Raw genomic sequence first — 21,305 nt, forward strand, 5'->3', positions numbered from 1 at the left:
CACAAAGTGTTTGATAAATTGGAAAGCAACTAATATAATCTGAATTTATGAAATTATATTAAATGTGATTTTTCGTTCCAACAGAATCAAGTTAAAGTAATGAGCAAACAGTTTTGGAGTGAATTTTGGAACATATGGATATGCGCATGTCAATATATATTTTAGATCGGACTTTATCAAATTGTAAAATATTTTTAAGATGGATAATATATATAGAGTTTTTAGTCTGTAGTGGAAATGGAAGTGAATGTTCGAATGAAACTATATAACAACAAAAATGATGATTATCTTACTAACGGAAGCTATGTTTTAATAAAAGAGCATTCTAAATAACATATCACATAAAATTTAGTCTGTGATTTCAAATGGAAATTAGAAGTACATAGAAAAATATAGAAACGGATCCAAAACAACCACATTACAATGGTTTTAATTGAAAACTGAGAAAAATCACAGACAGAATAGATAACTTTTTCTGACAAGCATAGTTTCGAAATCGTGACGTCAACTCAACAGGTTCTCGAGCGGGCGCCATGTTTCGGAGTGCTTTTAATTAGTGCTGGATAGCGGTAGCGGAAGTGAAATTTGTTAAAACGACTGTGTTTTGAGATAAAATGTAAATTTCTCACCTTTCATAGAAGAAAAATGGTTGAATAAGTTTATGAAGATAAGAAAATGAATTTTTTAAAAAGGAACTAGACAAACCACCTCCACATTTACTACTTAACCTATAAGGGTATAGAAATTGGTGCGGAAGGGGAATATGAACCGTAGCATCCTCTCTTAGTTCATGAGCACAACTAATACGCTTGTAGATTTGACGGTAGGCTGGGTAATACTTATCAATACATCCTCGTATGCTGAGTGATAAAATATTTTGGCATTGAAATTTTGTTTGGTTCTATAGTAGGCTAAGAATTATTGAATATATCTTTGTATAAAATATTTCTAAGTATCTCCATTACAATTTGTTCTATTAATAAATTGTTAAAAAACACACGATACATTTTATTTATTATCTTATTCTCTTTGTTAAAATAACTAAGTTCACATGATATCTCGTCCGATAGAAGCGCCATTCTGGTCAAATTTTGAATAATAATTTACCGTCTACAAGCGGATAGTTTTTAAGCTAAGCCCCCATCTGAGATGGTTCTCCTTACCTCTACCCTCCATAATAGGAGTATTAAACAACCACTACATTCTGCTTAAATTTGGCGGGCCCCGACTACAATTGGTGCGACGTTCTGATTGACTTGGATAGCGTATGCTGTCGTGAACCTTTAACGTAATTGTCGTGAGGTGACATATGTCGCTTGCCGCTTGTCTGTGATAAAAAAAATCGTCAAAAATTAAAAAGAAAAACAAGAATTTGACGTTTAGGTATATCTTTTTCTTAGTTTATTAATATTTCATAAAAATAAATTGTACCATTATTAGTTATTAAGGCTATTTTATTATATAACGCAAGAGTATTATCCATAATTATTTCATAAATTTAAACGTATCAATTCATAGTTATGAATCACCATTTGACATTTGTGAGTCAACATTCTTCAAACTTCGATTTTCTCCCAATTTTAGGTATTCTGTACTGGAGTATGATAATTTCGAGTGAAAATTAGTTATTGAACGAATAAAATGAGTAAAGATGTCGAAACTAGTCCTTATAATAAGGATGACGATATTTTGTATTGGAAGAATCTAGCATTAGACTATCAACATCAGTATGTATTTACCATAGTTGATAATTGTTTAGTTTATTAAAAGTATTTATTTTTTATAAATTAATAAATCTAAGAGGATTTTAGGTGCTTACACCATTTAACTGCAATAAATTAACATGTTAACACTTTTGTTACTTGGTTTCAGGGCTGAAATTATAAAGAAAGATTTTGATGAGTTTATGTCAGAATCTCGACAATTAGAGAGTGAATATGAAGCTACTATAGAACAAAATGAGAAAAAAGTTAAGGACTTGTCACTGACAAATAATAGAATACAAATTGAAGTTGAATCATTAAAGGTAAGAAAAGCAATATATATATATATGTTTTTATTGTATATTGAAACATTTGCTATTTCTTATTTATTTATTGTTTTATTTTGCATCATAGAGTTTTAAATTTATTTATACTATTCTTTGGTAGCATTTGTTGGAAGTAATGCTTAGCACTACTGCTACCTTCCAGTAGCAGTAGTAGTTTCGTGTTTCAGTTCTTAATTTGGACAGGGAGCATCGCTACCTTTTTTGTTTTCTGTTTTTATGTATGGGGTAACTCAGTTCGTATGAATCGATTATGGCCTCATACACTTCTCTGGAATCTTGCTCCAGACACATATAGTGTCTCACCTTAATGGTCTGGATATGCCCTAAGTTATAGTGTAGAATGGTTTTGTATGTTTCCCAATCGGTTTTTATTGGATTCCTACTGATTTCTGGCTCATGGGAATCTGTCTCTAGTCCAAAAATGATTATTCTATTATCAGAGAGATACGGCTCATTCGATACCCTCAGTTTTTTATCCGTTTTTTTAAGGTTGGATGTAGTCAATGTTATATCTAAAACTTTTTTCCTTGCACTTTTAACAAATGTTGGTGTGTTCCCTACATTGTGTATGTAAAGGTTATTAGTTAAAATATATGTTAAGAGTTGCTCACCTCTGCTGTTGGTGTGTTGGATCTATGCTCTAATGCTTTGGTCCTAGCTTCCTCTGATGCAAGCCCATTGTTGAGGTAGTGCAGATACCACCGGCAGCCCATCCCACTGAGTCCCCGCATGTCTGCCTCCTGGTTGTCCAGTTTCCGGCAAGTTCTTCTCTTATTTGGTAGAAGAGGGAGGTATTCTCATTTGAGAGGTGGAGGGTTTCTCTATTTTTGCAGTGTGTTTCCTATGTTTTTTCATTTTCTTTTACTTCTTAATGTCTTTGTGGTAGTTCTCACGAGGAGCTAGGGAAAGGTTGGTCCATTCAAGCAGAGCCCCGCATGCGAGTCCCAGATGATGAATACATACGTGCTGAAAGCTCTGAATAATATTAGAGTTAGTACACTTTGGTGTTTAATTTTGTCACAATTCCACTACGCACTTAATGTAGATTTAGTTATTTAGTTTAATAAGTTAACTTTCATTATAGATCTAGTAAGCTTCTTGAATTGCAAGGTAGGTGTCATTTTTAGAAGCCTGAATTTCTTAGAACAAAAATTATTTTTCTCATTTACTCAACTATATTCTACCTTTTTTGTCCAAATTGGTATAAACAAAGTGTACAGATACCTCGCATGGAAATTATTCAATATAACATTTAAATTTAAACTTTAAATGTAAAATTTAAAGTCAATTATTTGAAACCTACAAACATTATTACAAATGCAGAAATGGCTAGAATCAATATTTTTTTTAGAACAAATTAGAACAATATAATAAAGAAAATATTAGCTTACAAAGTGAAGTGCAGAATTTCAAGAAAGAAAAATTACAACTATCACAATACATCAGAGATTTGGAACAGAAAAATGATGATTTGGAAAGGTCTAGGAGAATTGTGGAAGAAAGTATATCTGGATTACAGGCAGCTTTTAACTCCGCATTGGAAAGAAATGCTATACTGGAATCAGAAGTTGACGAAAAAGAAAATCTCAAAGAAAAGCTACAGAGGGTAGTAGACGAAACTAGAGGTATGTAAATGCAAATATGATGTTGAACGTTTTTTTTTTGTTGAACAAAATGTATAATATCGATTTGTGAATTTGTAGATTTGAAACAAGAACTTCTAGTCAAAGAAAAAGAAAAAATACCAGATAATGAACGAATTTTAAATGGTTTCCAAAAAACCATAATTGATTCTAATCGTCTTAAAGAAAATGAAACACAGACTACACCGGCTAAACGTAAGAAAACATTTTACAAATCATTGATAGACTCATAAATTTGATATACTGAAATTTTAATAGTCGCCAAATGCTCCAAGTATCATTACACATATCAATCTTACTGAATTCTTAAAGGTTAATTGAGATTTATAATTTTTTTTGTAAATTTAACAATCAACTTTGTCACCACATGAATATTAACAAACCCTTTAATATATACCAAATATCTATATTAACAACTAAAATATTATAATTCAATATATTTGCATGGACTATTGAATGTTTGTAATAATAAAGAAACTTCTGTCCTCATCCTTTTAAAATATCTCTTTTTACAGAAAATAATAGAAACTCTCATCACAATTTAGTACAAGCCACTATAATCACCAAAATTTAATAAATTATCCAATGTATAGTTCTGAAATTACATCTGAATGTAATTTTGAATTTCACAAGCTTAGAAACAAAAATTTGTTATAACTTCTAACGTCATTTTAAACTCTTCCATTCATTACTGAAATTTTGGTATCAAGATCCCAGAAATCCTGTTTGTTACAAGTTTGATTAATTTTTTATTGCAAAATTTTTTAGTGTGTATTCCAATTAAGTTGGAATTTTTGGAACTGTTAGCGATATTCATACTGAATACACTGTTTATACTAAATCAACACTCACAATTACACTGTCTGACGCGCATTTAGATAACCAAGTTATCGTTTTCAGAGACTGAAGCTAAACTAAAATCTAATAACTTGACTTACCTGTTTTATACTAAATTTTCCCACCAATAAACCTTCTCCAGCAAAAATTAATTCCATTCATTCTTTAACTACTAAACTATAGAGTGGGCTGTAAGGAATTGGCCCTTTGACCATATTTAAGCTACTCTTACGTCTAGCAAGTTCAATGCTTTAAAATTTATTATTGGATACATTTTTTAACAATTTTACATTATTAATATTTATGTCATGATTATGACTGGCAGAGCGTGATCGACGATACTCGATTTTTTGGTCTGTCCATATTTAATGAACAATGTGCTCTTTAAACCTGACAATAACTGATTTCTTAGTCTGCCCAATCCTCTTTATACAAAAGAATTGGAAGAAATATTTAGCAGAGTGGGTTTTAAATTTGTTTCAAATCCAACAATACATTGAAACAATTGTAGGGGAATCATAAGGATAAAATACCAAAATTGGAAAAGAGTGGTATATTTGAAATTAGCTGTGGTGATTGTGACGGAAAGTATATTGGACAGACTAAGAGATCCGTTATTGTCTGGTTTTAAGAGCACATAGCCCATTTGAAATATGGACGGACCGGAAAATCAGGTATCACAATCATTACATAAATATTAATAATGTAAAATTGTTAAGAAATGTATCCAATCATAAATTGTTGGATACATTTGGAGGCATTGAAATTGCTAGATGTAAGAGTAGCTTAAATGGAGACAAAGGACCAATTCGTTACAGCCCACTATATAGTATAGTTTTTTCCCGCTAGAATTAATTTTCATGGGATAAGGTTTATTAGTGGAAAAATTTAGTATAAAATAGGTAAGTCAAGTTATTAGATTTTATTTTACCTTCAGTCTCTGAAGACGATAACTTGGTTATCGAAACGCGCGTCATACAGTGTAATTGTGAGTGGTGGTGTAAACAGTGTATTCGGTATTTATTCCAATTAATTAAGATATTAGTTTCCTGTGCCAAATTTTTTCATGATACCTGTATATATTTTCATCAAAATTATTTCTAGAATACTGTTTTATTTATTTGACATTATGTTAAGAAACAATAAAGTGATAATAATCACACATATTTATTTGTTAAATTGCTTTGGCAGATGCTACTTGGATTATTTGCATCATACATTGCATTGGTGCTGGTATATTGATATAATTAAACCATGGTGTCAAAAATGCCTCTGTAATAATTTTGAATTTCAGCTTGTGTATATATTTGAATTCTGAATCATTTTTCTGTTAGTCTTCCTCTGCTGTTTTTGTATTTCCAGGCTCTCCAAATTATAAGTATTTTTTTCCATCTTCCATCCCTTTGTCTAATGTTACCAGAAAAAATTCTCTAATCACAATGTTATACAGTATAATCTCACTTATCCCGCATTTCAATAGATGGCCTATCTACACCTGTGGCCTTCGGTCACTGCGTCGTCGACTAGCAGTTTAATCTCAAAACTTATCAAGTGCACGTATTTGTTTTTATCAAGTGAGTGAGTTTATAGTTAAAAATGTGAAATAAACACACAAGATACTAAATTTGAATAATAAAATGGAGATTTTAAACAAGTTCGATAGTGGGGAAAACATGTGCAAATTGGCAAAAGAATATGTGTTGGGCATGCTACTATATGCGATCTTAAGAAAATAAAGGCAATAATAGATAGATAATAGATCCCGTCAAGATAATGGAATCAAGACCAGGAAAGGGTAAAACTCTAAAAGTTGGCGATTGTCCAAAGATGGAAAACGCTTTCTACATGTGGTTCATACAATGGCCTTCTAAACACATTCCTATATCTGAAGAAATTCGGAAAGCCAAAGCAATCGAATTTTGTAGTTACCCGCAAAGATGATATTCGTCCCAGCGATGGATAGCTGGAAAAATTTAAAAAGCAGTACAGCCATTTATCCAACATTTGATGAACAAAGTAGAAGAACTGGGTCTTCTTCCTGACCAAATCTATAACGCAGATGAGGGTGGTCTGTTCTGGAGATTGTTGCCCAATAAAACATTCTTATCTTCTAAAGAAGCAAGTGCACCAGGTGTTAAAGTGAGTAAGGATAGAATCACATTCATGTCGTGTTCAAATGCTACTAGAATGCACAAATTGGATTTGTTAGTGATTGGTAAAGCAAAAAATCCCAGGGCTTTCAAGAACATTTGCCTACCAGTCTGCCACAAGATTCAAATTAGAAGTTGGGTCACGAGAGAAGTATTCAGTGAATGGTTTCATAAAGACCTTGTCCCAGAAGTCAAGAAGTTTATGAAAAGATCCAACTTGCCCACAAAAGCTTTACTCGTACTTGACAATGCTCCAGGCCACCCAAATGAACTTGAATCAAGTGGTGGAAATATCCAAACCATCTTCCTACCACCAAACTGCACACCTTTACTTCACCTTATGGATTAAAATGTTATTCAAAAAGTAATGTCTTTGAAGCAGAGCCTTAAAGGATCCTGAAGATAATCTGCCTATTGCCCATTGGTTACAAAATCTATCAGAAAAAGGATTGGAGACCAGTGAAGAAAATTTAAATTCTTGGTTAGGTTAGGTTAGAAGCACAGCAAATGATGACAGATGAAGAAATTGTATCTGAAGCAGTACAAGAAGAAGAAAGCTTTGTAGAAATATTGTAGCCACCAACTACTATACCAGTAAGAGTTAAACTAGATAATGGTTTGATTTGTTTCAATACGTGCATAATATGGGCAGAAGAAAACGGCATATCTGCCAAAGGTTATTAAGCAAGGACTACAAGTTGCACAAAAGCAGATCTCAATTAAGGATTATTTTAAAACTACGTAGTTACATACAAATGTGCGGGGTGTCCCAATAAGAATGGCTCTCGGCCATATCTCGGGAACCGTTTATAGTACATCTTCGGTAAAAAAAAATTATAACAAAAGTGACTTCGAGAAAAACCTGGAAATTATTTACAGAGTTGTAGGTCCACCGTTAGAGGGCTTAATTAAATACCAAAAATTATAAAATGAATAATTTACAAATTTTGCCTAATTAAGATGCATTTAAACTATGATTATCGTATTCTTCAAGAAATTCAGCGTATATTTGATACAACTCTGTAAATAATTTTCAGGTTTTTCTTGAGGTCACTTTTGTTATAATTTTTTTTCCCGAAGCTGTACTATAAACGGTTCCCGAGATAAGGCCGAGAGCCATTCTTATTGGGACACCGGTACATATTAATTTATTACATTACATACATTTATTCCCTCTACGAAATGCTTTATTTTATTCATTACTTACGACCTTTCCACTATAATCTAGTAATCCGGCACCCTCCGGTTTTTAATAGTGCCGGATTAGTGAGATTATTCTGTACTTACATAATAAAAATTGAATTAACAGGAGATAATAGACATAGGGTGAAACTAAAAGGTGCAAATGTGAAATATCATCTTGTCTAAAATAATGGCTTGCATCCCTTTTCAGTTAATAACAATATACTCATAGGTTAGACATCATTCACAGCTGTGTTTATTTGTTCTCAGATATTAATATTTAATATACATATACTTTTCTATTTCTAATCCAAAATTTAAATTGAGTTAATTCAATATTTATTACATTTTAATAAGTTAATATTAAATTATCGAATTAATTTATATTCAGAGAGTAACCTTACAAATCAAGAATTTAGCTGGTAACAAATTTGGGTTTTCTTCTGTTGGAACGCTGATTAATAACATGTTTAGTGCACATAGTATGATAATCATAACATAAAATATAAAAGTTAATTTAAATATTAACAATTGTGTTTTCATGTTATGCTAAAATTAGTATGCTGTAGCAAATATGGAAGAATTATTAAGTGTTTAAGGTTAATATAAATTGTATGTTAAGTATCGGAACAAAATAATTTATTTGTTTATTATTTATACTTTATCTGATATTTTAAATGAATTTATACGGTTTTTAATCTTTCATACTGTACCTCGCTATAAATTGACATCTTTTTCACAAATACAGATTGATTAAAACGTTTTCTACAAAATCAACTAATTTAATGATGATGATATCACAAAATGAATACGGATTAAATGCTCTTTTCCCTTTTATTTTGAATATATATTTAGAGAAGTACAAAGCTTCAGAGTTTTCAGATAAAAATATAAAAAATATGTGAATTAAATAAAGATTAAAAATCTCAACAACAAAAATTAGAAAGTATTCATTTGTATTGTTTCGTCAAGTTGTCTGAACTCTGTTTCTCATTTAATTCATAAATCAAGGCTTCAACTTTGTTTTTAATAATCTCAATACTCATTTTTATTACTATTATTCCATTGAAAACGGCAACAGAATGTGTCTAATTATGTGGCATCTGAACTATGAAATGGCCATAAAATAGAGCACCAATCCAAATATCAAGCTGGTCATAAAAATATTATCTTCCAAAGCTCTGTGAGTCGTCAAATTATTTACTTCACTCTCCAAAGAAAATAGTTGCTTTTAAAGCTAAGTAGACCTCACAATTTTATTACTAACGTTGTTACATTGATTTCTATTTCCCATTTTCTCTCTCATGCCTTGATAATATTTAAAAATGTATTAATCTCGCAGAATTATTTAAAAAAAATAATTTATGGGCTATTTTAGAGTTTACTTCTAATCGACTTTCACCGTTAATAACAGGTGTTCGCCGGGAAGGTATACTACTTTGTTTATAATTTTTGATTAAATGAATGAGAATGGATCTTATATTGATAAATGTTTTATTTAATGTTGGAAATTATGTATGTAATACAATATCAAATAAATGTCCGCCTCTGCGGTATTTCATTACTTTCATAACGAATATTTTGTTTGAGCTACTCCAGCGTTTCTGGTTTGTTTGCATAAACCTTGCTTTACAGATATCTGTCCAGAGCAGTCAAATCAGGCGACCGTGGAGGCCAATCAACATCACCATTTCTTGAAATAACTTGTTGTGGAAAGAGGTCTCGCAGTAATTACATTGTAATCCTGGCTGTATGCGATGTGGCACCGAAGTAAGGTCCTTTTAATGGATGCAAAGGTGACTGATGAATATTTTGAGGGTTTTCTATTGCCCAGAACCGACTATTTTGTTTATTTACATATCCATTCAAATGAAAATGTGCCTCGTCACTCATTATAATTTTTTCATGAAAATCGGGGTTGTCATGGACGAGCTGTAACATCATATTGGCATATGTACGGCGGCGTAAATGGTCTTCTGGAAGAAGCTCTTGTGTCAACTGAATCTTAAATGAAACCTTGTGCAAAATTGTAGCCAAAGTTGCTCTTTGAAGACCAAGTTCCTGAGCACGGCGTCGAATTGAGGTTCATGGATTGTTTTCTTGAGTAGCATTGATGTTTTAAGCCGATCTTGCAGTACGTTGTGGTTCATGCTTGCGCCTATCAGCTACAGTCCCTCTTTCTTCGAAATCATTCACTACACGATAAATAGTGCCTCTTGTTGGCACGTTGTTTCTCCCAAAAATTTCACGTAACTTTCTCATCGTCACAGCAATCGATTATTGATTTTGATATGATGTTTTAACGATTAAAACACGTTGTTTTATCGAATATTTTTCCATAATAAATTTGCCACGTCTCTACTTCTGGACTGCCAGATATGAACTGTAATGTTTATGAAAATGGCGGCAAAACAAAGTAGTATACCTTCCCGGCGGACACCTTGTATTAACAAATACGTTACTTTATGAATAATTAGAAATTTAAAAATTTCTGTAATCAAACATCTATTTTGCTGAATGATAATTATCTGATTACTGTTTTTATTCTATCAATGTTACAAATAATTCAGATTAAATATGTATTGGTGTTTAGTTTAGCAGCAGAGTTAGAGCTATAAAGAAAAAAATATTTTTTCTGAAAAACATGCGTGATAGCGTAATGTATTTTCAGATGAATACCAAGCCCCCATTTCACCGGCATCGAGGGTGATGGCATTGAATATTGTTAGCGATCTTATTAGGAAAATTGGAGTAAGTAAATAATAGTTGTATGTGAAAGTTTGCTGTGGAAATTGATGTATATAATGAACGTACTAAAAGATTGTGAAAATAAGTTTCCAGATCATCAAGTCAAAAATTTTTCATGCATTCGAATATTTTCTGTAGTGGATTTTAGCAGAGCAGTCAAATTTTCTAATTATCCAAAGGCTGCATTTTAATATTACTTATAGAATTGGGATAAAACGAGTTTCTAACAAAAATACGGTGAAATTATAAAGTAAAGAGGTAACAAATTAATCTTATTCAAAAACTGCCGTTTGCGTTCACTTATCTCAATGTTTAATCCATGACCAGAATGGCTTTTATCTTCTCAGGCATAATCAGGCAGAAGGTCGAAATGCTTCCCTTTTAGCACATTATTTATTTTTGGGATGAGCCAGAAGTTCTACGGAGCTACATCTGGTGCATAAAGAAAAACGGATTTATAATTTTTTTGTTTGTTGTTTTGTCTTCCCACTTATCTCACATTTTAATTTGTTTTCTTTCTCCTCAACTGACTGATTTCCACTTTTCACCAATACAAGTTTAACATTAACATCATGAGTTTCTTTGGTCTTTTTCTCAACTTGATACAGTATTCTTCAAGGTGTATGTTTCTCTACAGATATACTGAAATAGGTTCAAGCTTATCACTGCTTGTTTCAACACACGAGAGTGTGTGCAAACAACAAAAATATTCCATTTTATTTAACAATTTTTCTGTTTTTTTCAAGAGGTCAATTATTAAGGATTGAAACCTTAAATACCCGGCAGGAGACTCTTCCTTAGGAAGTGGTATTCGGTCTCAGTTTAAGTAAATATAAACTGGTACTCAGATGGGGTGAATAATTAATATTAAATTGGATGCCACCAACTTTTCAACGAACGACATTAAAAATTAATAAAAAAGGCGGAAAAGCTGGAAACACCTTATGAATTAAATTAAAATAAAAATTAAACAATCTAAAACTATTCCCGGTTACGATAATCCAAATTAATATGTATTGATAAGGACAATAAAAAAAGTTTCATCAACAAATTTATTGAAAATATAATGCATTAACTGCGTATCCAAAAGAGCACAATGAACAAAAGCTGATATAAATTAAAAACAACTCGGACTTATTTATATATTAAAGATAAAACTGGGACTTTCTATGAAATCCGGGATGGTTGCAGCTCTCAACTGGATTCCCAGAGTTGATGTTGAGTTTGAAGCCTGGTGGTTGTGTGGAAACTACCAACCTGGCAGCTGTAGAACTGCGGGAAAAAATATGATGAGTAAGGAAACGGGAACAGAGATGGAAATTACGGAAGAAGGAACGAGTAGAAAGAACAGATTTGAACAAAAAGAAGCTTAAACATACAAAAAAACTGAATTTATATGTTTATATTTCTGTTCCCCAAATAAATAGAAAATACGAATTCATATGAAAACTATTATACAAAATTTTCTTAAAACAAAAGAAAATCCCGAAAGATAACTGAAATTATTGTGAGCACAATAAAAAAAAACAAAGAAAAACTGTGTGACTACTGTGCCACAATACGTGAAGAAAGGAATATTCAAATATGTTTGAAGAAAAACGTAACAAGCCGAATGGCATGTTACAGGGTAATATCGCTAACTTCAGAGCTTATAGTAATTAGCTAAAATTAGAAACATTTACTTTCATGATTGAATTCACGGAGGTTACATAGGGAAGAGGACGATCGACGATGTATTGCAAACTTCCGAGAATTGAAGGGTACATAATTTTAGTAAATATGCCGCCAGGGCGTCGCTGCGTTTGCTAATGACAAATGACCTCTTTTTGTTATTGTTTAGTAGTAGTAACCGCGGAAAAGAGTGATCGTATTTATGTGCTAATTGATAAAAGAAATAGAAATTAATTTTTTGAATCATAATTATTATCGTTGTTTTTATTATAGTTTGAGGAAAAGTAAAATTTTAAATTAACTAAAAAACATATTAAATGTGCAAAAATAAAATCCTGTAATAACGGAATTCTTATCAATGCTTAATAAATAATAAATAAATATTAATAGTATAATAATAAATTTATCTTACAGTATCCGACCCTATTTAAGGAACATTGAATATTAAAAACGGAAATAATCAAATAAATTTTGAAAAATTATTTATTAGCTTCGTTATTATAATTTCAAAAGACGAAAAAAAGAAGTTTTAATACATGAGTAGTATCAATATAGAAATGTTCACTCGCATATTGTTCAGTATACGGAATAATAGAAGTATCAACATCTTCAGTATTCCTACTCTCTCTTAAATCTGTAGGGTTTAAAATTAGAAGAGAACCTTGTTTCAGTGCATATCTTATTCGCATCAATTCTTTAGTACAATTGGCCATATTGATTTTATCACTTTTAATGATATCGCCTTCATTGAAGTACAGTTTACAAACATAACTCCCACATTTTCAACACATCAGAAAATGAACATAAGCATTGCAATTCATTTTAAGCTTATGAACTGCCTATTTATATTATTTGAAGATCAAAGTAAGCTAAAACAACAATTTGAAATAACACCTAACTTGTAGATGAACATAAATATCCACTTGCTCAGTTTGTAATAATTTGAATAAATATCTTTATAAAAATAAAAAAAGTCAATTCGCTTTGGTTAAAAATACAAGACAAGCATTTTTTTCAAGCTAATTAATAAAAAATATAATTGTCTGTTTATGTTTATGATTTTCTCACTTATTCAGTTATTTTGATTAATAGTTTATAAAAAATACAAGCCAAGCATTTTTTCAAGCTAATTAATAAAAAATATAATTATCTGTTTATGTTTATAATGTTCTTAATTAATTCAGTTATTTTGATTAAAAGTTTATTAAAAATAAAAAAATTTAAGTTCACTATGGCACAGTAAATAATTATGTATATTTCGAAGTCAATTCGCTTTGGTTAAACATACAAGACAAGCATTGTTTTCAAGCTAATTAATAAAAAATATAATTATCCGTTTATGCTGATAATTTTCACACTTATTCAGTTATTTTGATTAAAAGTAAATAATTATGTATATTTCGTAATCAATTCGCTTTGGTTAAAAATACAAGTCAAGCATTTTTTAAAGCTTATTAATAAAAAATATAATTATCTGTTTATGTTTATAATTTTCTTAATTAATTCAGTTATTTTAATTAATAGTGGATTAACAATACAAGTCAAGCATTTTTTAAGCTAATTAATAAAAAATATAGTTATTGGTTAATGTTTATCATTTTCTCACTTAATTCAATTATTTTAATTAATAATTTTTTAAAAATAAAAGTTAAGCATTTTTTAAGCGAATTAAAAAAATATAATTATCTGTTTATGTTTATCATTCTCTTGATTAATTCAGTTATTTCAATCAATAGTTTATTAAAAATGAAAAAAATTAGGGTACCTGTGGCAATTATGACTGCCACTTTTGCCGTCATAAAATACACAACGATATACTATTTTTAATGATCGTCACAACATTCAATTATCAATATTAATGTCCCGAGTGCATGTCAAATTGTCGATAATTTAATTTATGAGACAATTTGACATGCACGAGAGGGCATTTTGGCAGACTATTTACTGAGAAAAATTTAATTTAAAATAAACAATAATTGTTCCTTTTCTTAAAATATAAAATTAAAACCAAATGATGTTTATTAATCCTAGACGAAAATTTGGCACTAGTGCAAATTATCGATAATTTGCACTAGTGCAGTATTATCGCTGAAATTTGATCGTTGCTAGGTAAACATAAAATATTACAGCTTTTTGGTTGGCTTAAATTTTTCGAAGGAAATAGTCCTTCAAATTTTTCAACTCATTTACTACTCCTAAATAATAACAAACGGACCCCATTTGCTGGACTTGGCGAACTCAGCGCCGCCCTGACGGCATATTTACGAAAATTATGTATCCTCCGTTTACCGGAAGTAATAACTGTCGAAAACTCTATAGCGATCGTCCTCCTTCCTATCTAGCCTCCGTAATTGAATTGATTAAACAACTCACAATCTTTTAGAGAGTTATTGCTTGAAATTTATTTTGTGTTCACATCATTTTTTAAAACACTTGGAAATGGAATTAGAAATGTAGTGAAGGTGTGCTTATCTTAAAATGGATGATTACAATAACCGTACCTAGGATATTCTAATAATAAAACGTGAAAATTTCGATATTGTATCGAGTTCTCTTGTCGTGACCTCACTCTACGTCTGGAATATACTCAATAAGAATACTTAGTATCATTGAATTCCGAGCTCCCAGTAAATGTTATATATTTTATTTCTAACATAAAATCGGTAATATCAATACCAGTTTATACATTGAGCGTTATCAATGTTTTTTTTTGTAAGTACTAGTCCTACAGTATTATCAGATGTTTTTAGAAACGGCATCTAGAAGGCTGAACACGAAGAGCCATAGAGACAAGGTCAGTGACCAAGACAGTAAAGTGGCAAAGCGATTAGCTCTAAAATATCGTCTAAAAGGACAATAACAAGTGCAGTGGTAATAATAATACGAAGTTTGGAATCAGAAATGGAACAGTTTTATCTTTAGTGATGAGTCCCGGTTCTGCGTGGACAAACCTTAGATATAAAGAACATGACACGAACATCGAAAACCTAAATTTTGATTTAGCTGCATTTTTTCATTTATTGTATGTAGTGCTATTGTTTGTAGCTAATCTTCATTACTAGTCTTCATCGTTGGTGATTTGATCTTCATGTCGCCTGTGTGGGTTTCACCGTGTGTACCGTTTGAATTTTCCGCTGCGAGATAATTATCTATTCTTTGACGATCTTCTCGTATTTGATGCAAGATAGGTGCAGGAAGCAAATTGTTCTTCACAATATTCCTTCTCTGATCAGCTATTCGTTGTTCCATTAACTGCTACAATGGACAACAAAATCAGGATGAATGGCGTATCGGTAGGTGGTCATATCGGTCTCCATGTTGGTTGCTCAGAAATAGGAGCGCATAATGAATGAATTCAACTCACTGGCCCACTTCATGTGCTTCCTAGGCAATCTGGCTTTCGTGGTCGTAGACACATTGACGCGCGTCATCGTAGAAAAAGCAAGAGCCGGTGGAGGAGAGTTAGTGCGTTAATTATCACAGTAGCCCTACTAAGCGTCATGTTTTGATTGCCGCTAGCCGAGGGAGTGAATTATTATTATTATTCAATATTTGATTGCTGTTGTACATGGTTTTAGGCACGACGCGGGTTGCTGACATAATAACTGGGACTATTTCCACATTTTCGCTGTGCCACATCTGTTTAATCTCAATTTGTCTCAGCTTCTCCGCTTTCCATCGCCTGTATAATATCTCCGTTGGGAAGTTGCACATTTCCTTTCTTGCACTGTCCATTATTATTATTGTAATATGTCTCCAATTGAACACGTGAGACATAATGGTAAAGAAATAAGAAATTTTGAGTATCCTCTTCGAATTAAGTTTAAGATTTAGATTAAGAATAAAATTTTAATTGATTACGAGGATATATTGAAAAATTCTTAGCCTACTATAGAAACAAACAAAATTTCAATTTCAAAATATTTTATTTCTCAACATATTCTCCTCTTAATTGGATACATTTATTACAGCGAACCTGCAACGTCTCTAGACCTTTCAAAAAAAAAATGTTTCTTGCTCTGCAAACCAGACCTCCACAGCTTTTATTACCTCCTCGTTGGAAGAGAATTTACGAACTTTTAAACTTTTTTTAGTTGAGGAAAGAGATGTTAGTCGGACGGAGCCAAATCTGGTGAATAAGGGGGGTGTTCTAGTAATTCAAACCCTAAATCACGAATTTTTTGTATAGCAACATTAGATTTGTGTGCAGGGGCGTTGTCCTGCAAAAACAAAACACCTTTGGATAGCTTTCCGCGTCTTTTCTCTTTGATTTTTTTCCGTAGAGTGGTCAGTAATGTCGAATAGTAATCTCCAGTTATTGTTCTACCCTTATCCAAAAAATTAATCATGATTACTCCATGGCAATCTCAAAAAAGAACTTTTCCAGCAGATTTTTGGACACGAAACTTCTTAGGTCTTGGAGAAGAACCAGAGTGTCGCCATTCTATTGTTTCTGGATCGTAGAAATGTACCCAAGTCTTATCCATAGTAACAATTCGGTTTAAGAAGTCTATATCGTTTTCAATTCGAGCATAGATCGAACGCGATGCTTCTACACTTGCACGCTTTTGGTCAACATTCAAACATTTAGGGATCCAATTTGCAGTAATTTTTCTCATGTCCAAATTGACGTGAACTATAAGATGAACGCGTTCGTATGAAATATTCAGTGCTTCAGATATCCGTTTTAGTCCAATTCGACGGTCTGATAAAATCACGTCATGAACTGCATCGATATTTTCGAGGACTCACACAGAAACTGTCCTTCCCGATCGGTCATCATCTTGGAAAATTTACCTCTTTTGGAGCTTGCAGTTCAATTTTCCACGGTCGCTTACGAAGGACATTGATCACCAAGGATATTAAGCATATCTTCGTAAATATGCTTACCTCTTAACCCTTTGAAATACAGGTACTTTATGATAATCATTTTTCTTTTAATTTATTGCGTAACTCTGGTTCACTTTTTTTATTACGAATTCCGCTACATGTATGCTAAATATTACTCAAATATAATAATTTACACTGGGTGATTTGTTTTCTATGTTACTGAGTATATTACATTGTTTTTGTTAAGAGATTATTGTTTTAATCTCAAATACTTGTTTTTTCATGACGATTTATGGGTGTAAGATTCACATTTTGTGAATAACAGTACAAAAAAAGTGATACTGGTTTTGCTTTATTTTTGGACACTTGTCTTAGGTTTAGATAGATGTCAAAAAAAAACAAGCTTTTTATCAATAAATGATTTTAACAGAAAAAGTGAAATGAAAGTGAAACTTTTTTACTCACCACAATCAAAATATTACAGCCTCGTGGCTTAGCAGAAAAATGTGAATCAGTTCTAATATTTAGTGAAGCAGGCTGTAACTATCATGATAATATTTAATGAACGTCTTCCATATCATCCAATTGATCGACATTAGTAGATACTCAACATTTTTTGAACCTGGTTCTATTGGAAACAATATACGGGATGGTAGAAAAAAGTCTTCTGAGGAATAAGTTAATATTTGTAATAAATGTTTCCACTTCAAGTAGAAATGTTGCTAGCGAATGCGAAGAAAAAAATTTTTAAAAAAGCAAAAATTAAATCCATATAACGTAAACATGCCGCACGAATCGATAGATGGTTACAGAGCGACGATATTGTGAAACTATTGATAATAATATTTCACAAGATACAAATTGCGAATGTTTCGAGAGTGTCCGAATAAATTCAATGTTTGGGCAGGTATACTAGGGGATCATATTAATCTTTATCGACGAAAATTCAACGAGACAAACTTATTTTAACCTGTTATGGATACAAATAGTCCACGCATTTAATGATTTAGTTGGAAACAATTATTTTTCAGCAGGATGGAGCAGGATACTTTTTTCACTCTTCTGCGCATGTGTCATGACTTTTCACACAGATAGATCTTATCCATGGTCTGTTAGCCTTCCTGAGATAATGGCCACATCCGGTATCTCCGTAAAAAAAAAAGATTTGATAAATCGATTTCTCGTAATATCATAATATAATATGTAGAGATTCTTGACGATCGTCGTGGGGTGTTTTATCACACTCTTACCTTAATTTTTTTACATGATGTATTTTACAATGATATCCTAGGATACTAACGGTTACAATGTAATCATTTATTTCTATTTATGGTGATTAGTTTAGTTGTTGAAAATCGGCAACGATCATTTTTTTTCATAGAAATTATAGAGGGTGTTTCATTAATCATAAGATAGTGAAACTAGGTATCTTAACTATGAGGATTTACTGCACGATGTGTATCGTTGTCTTCTTTTATTTTTAATTTTATTATTCTACAGGGTCTGGCAGTGGAATATGACGTTTTTCTCTACATTGTAGTGATTAGAAATTTTGTTGTAAAAGAAGTAAAAATCTCTGAAAAATAATACTCATTGAATGCAGTTTTTAAGAGTTTATTATGTTTTAAAAATTACAGATTTTAAATGTCCACCATTAAACTCTACATTTTTCAATATTTTTTCGGACTTGGTACATAACTGCGCCTCGAAGTCTTCCATCAATTATTCTTATCTCCGTGCGAGGCTTGTTTAGATACATAAGAAACAATCTGGAGCCGTTAAGTCAGGAGAACGTGCTGGCCAGGCAAGGTCTCCATTTCGGGAAATTAATCTCCCAGAAAACTCATTCCATAAAAACTGCATAACTATTCTAGCGGTATGACTAGTTGCCCCATCCTGTTGAAACCATATTTCGTGATCTTCAACTCTCAATCTACGTAATTCGGCAGTGATAAATGTTTGTAGCATTTGCAAATATCGCTCCGAGGTAACGGTTACAGTTCGATTGTTCTCTTCAAAAAAATACGGTCCAATAATCCCAAGGGTTGCAATACCGCACCAAACTGTAATTTTTTCAGCATGTAAAGGTTTCTCTCGAAAGTTTTGTTTATTAACAAAACCCGATAAATAAAAATGAGTTTCATCCGACATAATTAAATTATCCATCAAATCTTCTCTTTCGCCCAACAATCTTCGAATTCCCTGCAAAATGCAAATCTGTTAGATGCATCTTATGAGGATAATTTATGCACCATCTGTATTTTATACGGATGAAACTTAAGAACATCATGCAAAATACGGCGCACTGTACGATCTGACAAGTTTAGAGCCCCTGCATGTTTATTCGCTGAACGTTTTGGACTGACTGTTACTGCTTCTTCTACTCTTCGAAATATGTTCAGGCGTTCGCTCAGAACGGCAAGAACCAGCAAACCTAACACAGATAGTTCCATGCGCTTTCCACTTCTTAAAACATTGCAAAATAATGTTCCGCGATGGAATGCGACCACGTCTTGGGATATTAAACTCAGCCCGATATTGTCTTTGGACCGTAATAACAGACTTCGTTTCAATGTAAGCCGTTACGGCTAACACGCGTTGAGTTACCGGCCAAATCTCCATAGCTACTAAACTGCATACTATGGAGGGTAGAGGTGAGGAGAACTGTCTCTGTGCTACAGAAAGTGTCCATCAAATTTTTTACGTTAGGGAGGCGCTACTATCGCACGAGTGTAAATTTTAAATAAACCGCTAGAAATAATTATTTTGTACCACGTGAATAATTTAGATTTTGAATACCAATATTTAATTAATAGTCAATTGAAATACTAAATTTTCTAGCATTTCTTCAATCTACATAAAATAACTAAGTTCATATGATGTCTCGTCCGACAGGAGCGCCATTTTGGTCAAATTTCGAATTTTACGAGTTTACCTTCTACAAGCGGACAGTTTTTAAGTTGAGCCCCCATATGAGATAGTCCTCCTTACCCCTACCCTCCATACTGCATACAATAACAAACACATCAGTCACAAACAGAATTCTCGCATCCATTCACGTGTCAGGCAGTGGCGCGTTAAAATGTGTCACATTCCAGTGCCGTACCCTGTATAATCGTTTTTATTTTTATTCTTTACATCGTCACAAATATTTCATATATTGAGTAGAAATTGTATCAGCGTAAAATAACAATTTTACCGCCCTGAACAAAAATTGGCAGTATAGACAGAAATTTATGATGAAATTTAGGGGTAGTGGTTTGACGGTATACTTGGTGGAAGGGAAGTGTTCTATATTTTTCTTTACATAGCGCAATGCAAATAAAAAAAATGGTTTGTGATACGAGAAAAAACAATCCTAGATTTATTGAAAAAATTAAATTTTTGTTTATTGACACTTTAATTTTATCTACGACTAATCTACATACCTAGTTTTCTCAATGAAACATTCTATATAATCGATTAATAAATTTTTTGAAACATATAGAGGGTACATAACGTTCTTATAATGAAAAATAATATTAGAAAAGTTGTTTAAATATCGATAAAATGTACTAAAATTATTTGAACATGATTTTTTTTTAAATAATTGTTGATTGTTTAATAATAATCCAAATAGTTGAAATAATAGTTTATGATCAAATTAACCATAGACCTAATAATTTGAAGGGTTGGGCTTATACTGGTTTTTTTTATTTAATTAATATCAAACCCCCAACCTATTTTTTTCTTGATTTTATCCAACTTCGAAAGGTATCTACTGACCTTTCGAAGTTGGATAAAATCCTCTAGGAGGCTTCTGGAAACGGAAGTGACGCGCTACATCGTAGTATGATTATCGCCACGTCAAACCGCATACGATAACACCATCATCAAAGTATCGAAATACGAGGTGTGTTAAAAAAAGGCAACATCGAAATTTCGTCTATACGGGATGTGACGTACGTGTTTCGTTAACAATGATAGGATAGGGCATATTGTTTTGTTGATAATGGTCCGGGTGGGAATAAGTACAGGAAAGTAATATCGATATAAGTCATAGATCACACAACACATCATCACCTCTATTCACTACAGTAAAAAACAAAACTAAAGACACAAAGAAATCAAATATTATATATTCCATACCATGTCCGAATTGTCCTAAAAATTAGATGGGAATGACCACACAATACTTGGAGAACACAATAAAGG

The 21,305-nt window shown here is 32.0% G+C and overlaps 1 protein-coding gene across 3 annotated transcripts in view; it reads left to right on the forward strand.

Annotated features, from left to right (window-relative positions):
* The first annotated feature begins 238 nt into the window (after nucleotides 1–238).
* LOC130445710 (nuclear distribution protein nudE homolog 1-A) overlaps nucleotides 239–21,305 on the forward strand; it is a 38,255-nt gene continuing 17,188 nt past the window's right edge. For all 3 annotated transcript variants that reach the window (XM_056781533.1, XM_056781535.1, XM_056781534.1), the window contains exons 1-6: nucleotides 239–1,383; nucleotides 1,585–1,727; nucleotides 1,873–2,026; nucleotides 3,402–3,675; nucleotides 3,754–3,888; nucleotides 10,534–10,613. In XM_056781533.1, coding sequence (XP_056637511.1) covers nucleotides 1,642–1,727; nucleotides 1,873–2,026; nucleotides 3,402–3,675; nucleotides 3,754–3,888; nucleotides 10,534–10,613 — 729 coding nt within the window. In that variant the 5' untranslated portion in view covers nucleotides 239–1,383; nucleotides 1,585–1,641. The remainder of the gene's footprint in view (nucleotides 1,384–1,584; nucleotides 1,728–1,872; nucleotides 2,027–3,401; nucleotides 3,676–3,753; nucleotides 3,889–10,533; nucleotides 10,614–21,305) is intronic.

This window comes from Diorhabda sublineata, chromosome 6 (assembly GCF_026230105.1).
Source record: "Diorhabda sublineata isolate icDioSubl1.1 chromosome 6, icDioSubl1.1, whole genome shotgun sequence".
Lineage (NCBI taxonomy): Eukaryota > Metazoa > Arthropoda > Insecta > Coleoptera > Chrysomelidae > Diorhabda > Diorhabda sublineata.